This window comes from Oryzias melastigma, linkage group LG6 (assembly GCF_002922805.2).
Source record: "Oryzias melastigma strain HK-1 linkage group LG6, ASM292280v2, whole genome shotgun sequence".
Taxonomy (NCBI): domain Eukaryota; kingdom Metazoa; phylum Chordata; class Actinopteri; order Beloniformes; family Adrianichthyidae; genus Oryzias; species Oryzias melastigma.
Window position 1 is genome coordinate 32,628,531 of NC_050517.1, and position 9,166 is coordinate 32,637,696.

Below are 9,166 nucleotides of genomic sequence, written 5' to 3' on the forward strand. Positions count from 1 at the left end.
AGATCAGAGATGTGGCGTCGCCTTCACCAGCTCTGCTCCGGTTTGGCCTCCAAACTCTCAAACCGCTGAAAATTACATCTTAGATCTTTGAGGAGAAGATCTGTACCAGACATGCGTGTCGTTCCCAACGAGGATTAAGAGTGAAGGAATCTTACTACCAGAACATTAGAACTTTTTCAACTAAAAAAACAATTATTTATTGCTTTTCTGAATGACACTGTGTGTCATTTATGATCTCAGTTGGGTCACTGCTACACATGTGGAACATCCATGGAGCTTCACTGCCTGACTGAGGAAACAGGCAGAACACGTTGACGTGTGAGAGGACGTTCACACCTGCTGGACTGCTGTGCAAACAGGTTTTTATGGAACGCTTTCCTGGTAAATAAAACCTGCACAGCTTTAGGACAGAGCTGTGTTCGTTAGTTCACTTTAATGCTCTTCTACAGAGCAGATAGAGAACTTAAAAAATGTAAATCACTAAAAAAATCATGCAGAAATTGGTCTGAAAAAGGGAAAGTTTAGTTTAATTTGAGTGAAGTTGAATCAAGTCCTTTACTGCCCCCGTGTGTTAACGTTTGGTAGTACATCTTAGGAAAAAAGTTTTTAATTCAATTAAAACATTATTTGAAGTTTGGCAAAAAAGAGTTGATATTGATTAATTAAAAAAAATATTTACATGAAATCAAATTTTCATATGAAAACGGATTTAAAACACATTTAAATGAGATTCAGGTGCAATTAAGGTGAAATTAAACATCTTTATTTGATTTTTTTTTTTCATTTTTTAAGATTATTTTTCATAGTTCTGTCATATATATATAGTTTACAGACTGTTAACAATAATTTTACCACATTTAGACATTTTTTGTCATCTGTGCTCCAATTGTTTCACATTTCGTCAGGATTTATCACAAATAAAAAAAACATTATCTGTACATTTGGAACCCCATTAATGTCATTATCTTAATACATTATTTTGTAAAGTTATATCTTGGGAAAAGTATTATACCTGAAGCTTATTTAATGAAGTATTTTTGAGTATAAGTACAGCAAATCTACTATAGACCATGTATGTGGGAAGTATTTCTTCAGATTAAATTAGAACATTTTAAGTTTACAGTTTACGTAAAGTAAACTGTAAACTTTAGTACAATTAAATAGATTATTTTTTCTGTATCCTGTAAAGTAGTGCAGTATTTTGGTGTTTTTAATATAAATGTTTGTACATAAATAAGAAATAAAGTAGTACTAGTTTCTAGTTAACATCCGGGATGTTTTTTGTTGTTTGTTCTGAAAGTAAAAGTTCTGTTCATTGTTCGCGTTACTTCCGCATTCCTCCGGCAGACAGGTGCAGGTTTGAAAAGAGGGCGGGGCCGTCCGTGGAGCCCGCGTGCGCTTCCGTCTCCGCGTTGCTACAGTAACGGCGGGACGGCTCCGCTCGGATTCCTGCACTGCGGTCCGGTTCGCCTGGAAGCAGAGCTTCTTCAGCCTGACGCTCGGTTCCGAGCCCGCCCGGTGGGTTCTGGTTCCGCCCGGACGGGAGCAGTCGGGAGGAAGTGGGTAACGTGTGGCGGGGCGGACGCCCCTTCGAGCGCGAAAACGTGGTTTTGGAGTCCGTTTCTCAACTGGAACCAAAGCGGTTCGGGGAGGAAGTTCGGTGTTTTCCACACGTGTGAACAGAACTAACGGGAAGGCTTTTTCACACGAGAATTCACGGGAAAACCCGCGTGCATTTCTGCTGAAAAGTTTGGGAGCAACAGCTGTTTCTGGAGTGACGTCACGAGTGAGACCCGAAACAGCTGATCTGAGAAAGTTTAATCAAAATGTCATGAAGGTGTCAGACACAGAAAATCTAAACAAGTTCAGGTGTTCTGAATACTTTCTGAATGTTTGCTGCAGACGGATGGGTTCTAGTAGAAAAGGTTCTGGTGGGTTCTAGTGGAAAAGGTTTTGCTGGGTTCTTGTAGAAAAGGTTCTGGTGGGTTCTAGTAGAACATGTTCTGCTGGGTTCTAGTAGAAAAGGTTCTGCTGGGTTCTAGTGGAACAGGTTTTGCTGGGTTCTTGTAGAAAAGGTTCTGCTGGGTTCTAGTAGAAAATGTTCTGCTGGGTTTCAGTAAAAAAAAAAAAACAAGTTCGTTTTGGGTTTGTAGTAGAAAATAAAACGTTTTTCTGGGTTTCTAGTGGTGATTTGGTCTTCTTGGTTCTAGTGGAAAATGTTCTGGGTTCTTGTAGAAAAGGTTCTGCTGGGTTCTAGTGGAACAGGTTTACTGGGTTCTTGTAGAAAAAGGTCTGCTGGGTTCTAGTGGAACAGGTTCTGCTGGGTTCTAGTAGAAAATATTCTGCTGGGTTCTTGTAGAAAAGGTTCTGCTGGGTTTCAGTAAAAAATAAGTTCGTTTGGGTTTGTAGTAGAAAATGAAACGTTTTTCTGGGTTTCTAGTAGTGATTTGGTCTTCTTGGTTCTAGTGGAGAATGTTCTACTGGGTTAGAGTAGAAAATGTTATGCTCGTTTGAGTGAAAAAAAAAGTTAAAAAAGTTATTTTGTTTTTATAGTTTAAAAGTTTCTGCTGGGTTTCTGGTGGAAAAAGTTCTGTATTTCTAAGGAAATGTTCTACTCTGTTCTAGAGGAACATGTTCTACTGGTTTCTGGTTGAAAAAATTCTACTGGGTTTGAGTGAAAAAAGTTCTTCTGGATTTCTAGTGGAAAATGTTCTACTGGGTTAAATTAGAAATGTTTCTTCTGGGTTTGAGAAGGAAAAATGTTATTTAGTGTTTCTAGTTTAACAGTTTCTGCTGGGTTTCTAGTGGAAATTGTTCTACTGGTTTCTGTTTGAAAATATTCTCCTCGGTCCGAGTGGAAAACGTTTTTCTGGGTTTTTTGTGGAAAATGTTCTGGATTTCTATTTGAAAATGTTCTCCTGGATTGTAGAAGAAATACTTCTGATGGGTTTGAGTGGAAAAGGTTCTGTATTTTCAGAGGAAATGTTCTAATTGGTTCTAGTGGAAAATGTTCTACTGGGTAATAGTAGAAAATGTTATGCTCCGTTTGAGTGAAAAAAAAAAAGTTAAAAAAGTTATTTTGTTTTTATAGTTTAAAAGTTTCTGCTGGGTTTCTAGTGGGAAAAGTTCTGTATTTCTAAGGAAAAGTTCTACTCTGTACTAGTGGAAAATGTTCTACTGGTTTCTAGTTGAAAAGATTCTGCTGGGTGAGAGTGAAAAAGAGGTTTTTCTGGGTTTCTTGTGGAAAAAGTTCTGAATTTCTAGTGGAAAAAGTTCTACTGGCCTATAGTAGAAATGTTTCTGATGGGTTTGAGTGGAAACAGTTCTTTTGGGTTTCTAGTGGAAAATGTTCTGCTGGGTTCTATTTGAAAAGATTCCACCGGGTTTGAGTTAAAAAAGGTTATCTTTTGTTTCTAGTGGAAAAACTTCTGTTTTCGTGGGAATTTTCTGCTGGGTTTGAGTAGGAAATGTTTTTCTGGGTTTCTAGAGGAAAAAGTTTTTCTGTATTTGAATAAAAACGTTTTTCTAAGTTTAAATGGAAAACATCCTTCTGAGTTTTAAGAGGAAAACTTCCTATTAGGTTCTAGTAGAAAAGATTTTTCTAGGTTTGAGTGAAGAAAAGTTTAGGAGTTTAAGTTAATTTTTTTTTTTTTCCTGAAAATGTTCCTATGGGTTTAAATTGAAAATGTTCTTGTTGGTTTCAAAACTGAATAAATATCTTTTATAGATAAAAGAATAAAGTGAGGCTGATGAAATGATCCACATTTATAGTAAAGAAGTCAAACGTTACATCACAGATTTAATCATGAAGGAAAGTCAAAGTTATTTCTTTCTGCTGTTTTTGTGGTGATGACGTCGTCTCAGGAAATGTTTGAAACCAAAGAAATCTCCGAGTTGAAGCCGCTAAGATCCTTCAGAGAGCGTTGACGCTGCTCTGTTTGCTCTCCTCCTTCACCTCCTCTTCATGGGTCATCCACTTCTGCTCACAGATCCGCCCAGCAGACCTGAACCGTGCAGCAGAGCAGCTTCCAAACCGCCGCGCTCGACGTCTGTTTGCATGAAGCCACAGTGAGTCAATAGTGCAGCGCATCCGCCGTCGTCATAGTGAAACTCTCTTTGGCTGTCGGACTGAAACCACAGAGCAGAAGAAGAACCTCTCAGTCTTTGAGAAACTTGAACTTTTTAGGGGAAACCCTTTTTTCAGCTTTTGTTACACATTCAATTCTATTTATAGAACACGCTACCACCACCGTGTTTATCTGCTTTGACGTTCTTTATTTCTATATAAAACACTGTCAGCTCCAAAACAAAAGTCTGCTGTAGTTCCACAGAGAATTTGACCCAAAGGTTTTGAGATAAAGGATGTAATATTTTTGTACCTCAACAAGGATGACGGACCACTTGGTGCTGGATGTAGACGTCGGATCACCACCAAAGATTCGTTCATCCATAGATTTCATGTTTCAACGGGAATCAAGTGTTTCTGCTGGAACAGCATCTTAGTTTGGTCATGTGATGAGTACCAAAAACATTTTCATATTTTTAGTAGTTTAATTTAAGAATTACTTGTAAAAACATAAAAGAAGAGCAAAAAAGGAACACTAAGTTCAATCACATTAATACTGTTGCCAAAGATCAGCAAATTAAAAACATAAAGAAACTGCTGTGTATGCGGTCGAGTTAAACTCTCAATGACTGAGTTTAACTCTACGGCAGGCTGTGTTTGGGATGCGCTAGAGCGGCGCCTCGGGCGCTCCAGAGCGGCGCCTCAGATGGTCCAAAGCGGCGCCCCGGGCGCTCCAGAGCGCTCCAGAGCGGCGCCCCGGGCGCTCCAGAGCGCCGTCTAGAACACAATAGGGTTTTTTTTTCACGCCCGTCTCAGGACAACACGAGACGGCGTAATTTACCTGCAGCTTTTGAAACGTGTGTACATAGTGGCGTTCTGGATGGTAAATAGCAGTTCTTTACGCCTCTCATCCTGCCGATTTGTGATTCCTTTCTCAGGCATTTTCTGAGCTTAATTATCCGAGTTCCCAGAGTCATTGAATCCAACTGAGGTTACCACCCTTATCAATTATGATTGGTTCTTCATGTCAGACCCGCCCCCCATGCACTAGAATAGTTTTTAACCCTGAAGTGAGAGAGGGTAACACAACGGGACAGTTGGAGGTTGACTCCACTCTCAGCACATTTGAAAAATGTGAAAACGAGGTGTGCTGAGCGGGGGAGGTTCGGTCTGGATCTGTGCTGTACAGTGACGTTGGCTTGATGTAACGTAGTCACTGTTCGTCTTCAGTTTGGAGAGTGGTACCGAGCAAAGTGATGCCAGGATCTCCACAGAACGTTCTGTGGAGGTTGAGGATTTTCTCCTCCATCTTCTATCTAGGCAGGCGCCTATGATCCAGACTGAAAATGATGCTAGCATCATAGCTAATAACGGCTGATGTATTAACCTAAAAATCCAGAGTGAAACGTTCGTTCCAAATCTATTCCCGGGACAGAGTTCTCTGGATTCAACGCCAATTACACTAAACACTGTTGTCTAACTTCTAAGTCAGTAGATTTTTGGCAACCTAACCTAAAACGCCAGCGAGCCATGCTAACGCTAACACGATAACGATCAGCTGTTACAGAATCAAAGATGGGCGGGGCTTTAATACATGACATGAAAGTCCTGAAATGACGTGGGACTTAAAGCAGTTGACCAATCACAAAATTCAGCTTTAATTCCTCTTTTCAACCTGTAGGGGGCAGCACACTGACGGTTTGGGGCAATAATTTCAGGAATTAAACACGCAAATTATCAAAAATGTGGCAAGAAACCACAGAACGCACTTTTAAAGCTCTATTTAAATAAATAAACAGCAAAAAAAGTGTATTTACCGTTTGGTTACTTTTGAAGATTTGAAACTTAAAAACAGAAAACTTGGAACTGGAAACGATTATTACAGAAAGTTTCAGACAACTTTTTTTTTTTAGCTTAAAGCTAATATTTCAGCTTGAATTTTTCAGGTTCTTTATTTGAGTTTCAAATCTTAATGACCCTGATTTGGCTCCATACTTGAAGGCATTTTCTTTTTTATTCATAGACGATGGTTCCACTTGTGGTTCTGCTGTTCCTTAAAAACTTTAAACCTAATAAAGACTCACCGATTAGTTGTTGTCTCAGAATGTTTAGGGTTCTTCAATCTTTCAGGATGCTTACTGTTTTCTCCATTAAACCTTTTCTCTCTTTTCACTTCCTTAAAGTCCCACTCTCAGCGGTCTTTTAATTATGATGATGCTGTTTTTAGCCAAAATCTAAAAACTTATCATATTCTAGGACATAGTTTCTGCTGAGCAGCACAAATAAGCTTTTCTTCAAACAGCATTTTTTCATCTACCCCTGATTTGAATGAAACGATACTCAGAAATGTCATTTTAAGCTTAAATGTCTTTATATGTAACCTCTATCATGAGATAAATGTCACCAGAATGTGTTAAAAACCAAAAATCATCATTGTCATTGGAGTCTGTAATGATTAAAAACAAGGAAGGAGAAATTACTTTTTGACAAACTTTTGTTTTTTAACTTAAATGTATTATTACTTTTGGTTTAAGAAGAAAGAAATTCATGATGGGAAAATAAATCTTTTGTAGTTCTGTCACAAAGTTTGCAGTTATTTAGAAAAATCTGAAATATTTTCAAAATAAAACTGTTATTCATTTTTTTTTTTGGCCAAATCTCCTGTTTCTGCTGTTATTACTGACTGATCAGGCATCAATCTTATATCTTTTACTCTCTGAGCGTCTGAACTGACTCTCCGCGTCTCTCATAGGTTTCCTCCACCAGGAGGCGGTTGCTAAGAGATGACGGTCTGTGACATCGCTGAAAGCCTCGGATGCAGAGCAGCTTGAAGCCCCCCCCCCCTCTCTAAACCGCATGTGCCGTCCGCAGGAGACGCTCCTCCATCCTAACACTTGAGGAAAAGATGTCCGCTTTCACTCCACGCGCCAGCGGCGCCGCGCCACTTCGCACCTCACGGCGAAAGCGAGAAAGCGGCGAGAAAATGCTCCGAATAGTCCGGGAAAAGAGCGTCAGCGGAGACTTGGGACAGGACGCCATCCTGGAGAAGATCCCGGAGTTCTTCCAGATGTGCGACCTGGAGAACAAGGGCTTCATCACCCGGCGGGACATGCAGGTGAGCGGCCGACCGGACAGAAGTATTAAACTACTTCGAGAGTTCTCTTCAGAGTGAACTTGAATAAACCAACAGAAGTGGATCCAGTTGGAGGTCGACCATCTTCTGCAGAGATGAATGCTCCTCATTCATCCACAGATGCTTCTCTTTAATGATGAGTGGAGTGCCGACGCTTCACTCTAAACATCACAGCGGGACAAAGAGCCCTCCATTGGCTTTATTGTGCAGATTCAGTTGCCTCTCACATATTCATCCCATCCTTTGATGAAGCTCGTCTTCCTCATTCAGCGTATTGTCCGGCGCCCGGCGCCCGCCTCTCATGAGCAGCGTCCGCCTGATCCTCGGTATTGAACTGAAGTACCTGTTTTCATTGAAGCTTCAGCCGTACTTTCATCCTGTTTGAGGACGCTACAATTCTTTTCTGCACAGCAGATTTCAGACGACGCTCTGTGACTACTCTCCTCTTTTGGTGCGGCGCCCCGGATCGTCACGGCGACTCCGTGTAAACATGCAGAGAAGCTTGTGTTGTGTGCTTCTGAGGTGTGGTTGTGTTGACTCTGCTCAGCCTTCACCGTCATGATCAGGAGAGTAAACATCTTTAGGAAACCACCACAAACTTCACCAACCGGGTTTGATGATTCCACCGTGCTGCAAACACACGAGAGTCACGACGGAAACGAGCGCGAGATCTTGAGCTCGCCGTAACCCTTTGACCCCGGAGCGCCAGTGTTTCTGTTCTGTGATTTACTGTAACTTATCAACCGTTAACATGATCATTCCAGCAGGTTCTGAAGGAGAAAAGTCATCACGACCCAGAAACATACAATTCAAAAATGGAACAAAACCAACTATAAAAAGTATGAATAGAAGCTGGTAAATTCATACACCCTAAAGCAGGAGAGTCGAACTCGATTTGACAGGGAGCCAAAACCCAAAACACACCTGAGGCCGAACAGGATAAACATTTACTAAACACTCTAAAACTACATTTTTAAAACTTAAAAACGCTAACTTTTTAACATATTTATGAACTAGATATATAGTATTACCTGCAATAATGCTAATAGCTGAAATCGCTGAAGCTGAAAGCTAAAAATGCTAAAGCTAAAATATTAACTAAATGCCAAATTAGCCTAAAAAACTTGGTTAGCCAAAACAGCTAGCATGTAGCTGAACTATTAGCTAAACTCCAAAATAGCCTAAAAAATCTTAGTAAATGCCAAAATAGTCCAAAAAGCTAGAAGAATGCCAATTTTTAAAACTGTAACTTTTTAACATAATTATGAATAATAAAAAGCAGGAATATTATTCCAGAATAAATAAACTTAAACCTTAAATAACTTTCAATATTTTACACTCCATAAAAATATATTTTCGTCAAAATTATACTAGTTAGAAATGAGCGCAGGGTAACATCAGGTCATTAATAACAATAAAATAAAATGATCTGGAGGGCCGAATCCGGCCCCCGGGCCTTGACTTTTACACATGTGGCCTATAGGTACATGTGTTAAAAAAAATAAAATAAAAAAAAAACTACTAAAAGAAAGAATAACTCTTACAAGGATAACATTACATATTAGTTTGCTTGAGGTTTTAAATAAGATTCAAGAAAACTATATAAAAGTAGAGCAAATTAAAGCTCAAACATTTTTTATTGATTATTAGGCTGTCATTCAATGACTTACAAAGGAAAAAATATCAAGGATAAAATCACAGAAATGTTTAATTGACGTTTAAAAAACAAATATCACAAATCAACCTAGAAAATAGACTTAAAACTTGATCTGCTTCTCTTAGGACAAACTAAAAATGTGCCACCAACCTTGCCTGGAAAATGCCGCCCTGGGCGACCGCCTATGTCGCCCATATCAGAAACCGCCACTGTTTACATGGGCTTTTCATTAAAGTGGTCGGTTGAACGTCCATCGCTGAAGGCGGCGTGAGCGTAAGCATCCAAACTGTGCGTGCACGTGTGAACTCCT

General features: G+C 39.7%; 1 protein-coding gene across 2 annotated transcripts in view; it reads left to right on the top strand.

Moving 5' to 3' along the window:
- Window positions 1-1,327: 1,327 nt before the first annotated feature.
- Window positions 1,328-9,166, top strand: part of cracr2aa (calcium release activated channel regulator 2Aa) — a gene marked incomplete in the record, with an annotated part of 22,018 nt that continues 14,179 nt past the window's right edge. Inside the window, 4 exon segments of one of the 2 annotated variants that reach the window (XM_024281902.2) lie at window positions 1,328-1,518; window positions 3,990-4,068; window positions 6,819-6,855; window positions 6,938-7,181. In XM_024281902.2, the coding sequence (XP_024137670.1) occupies window positions 6,972-7,181 (210 nt within the window). 2 annotated transcript variants of the gene reach the window in all.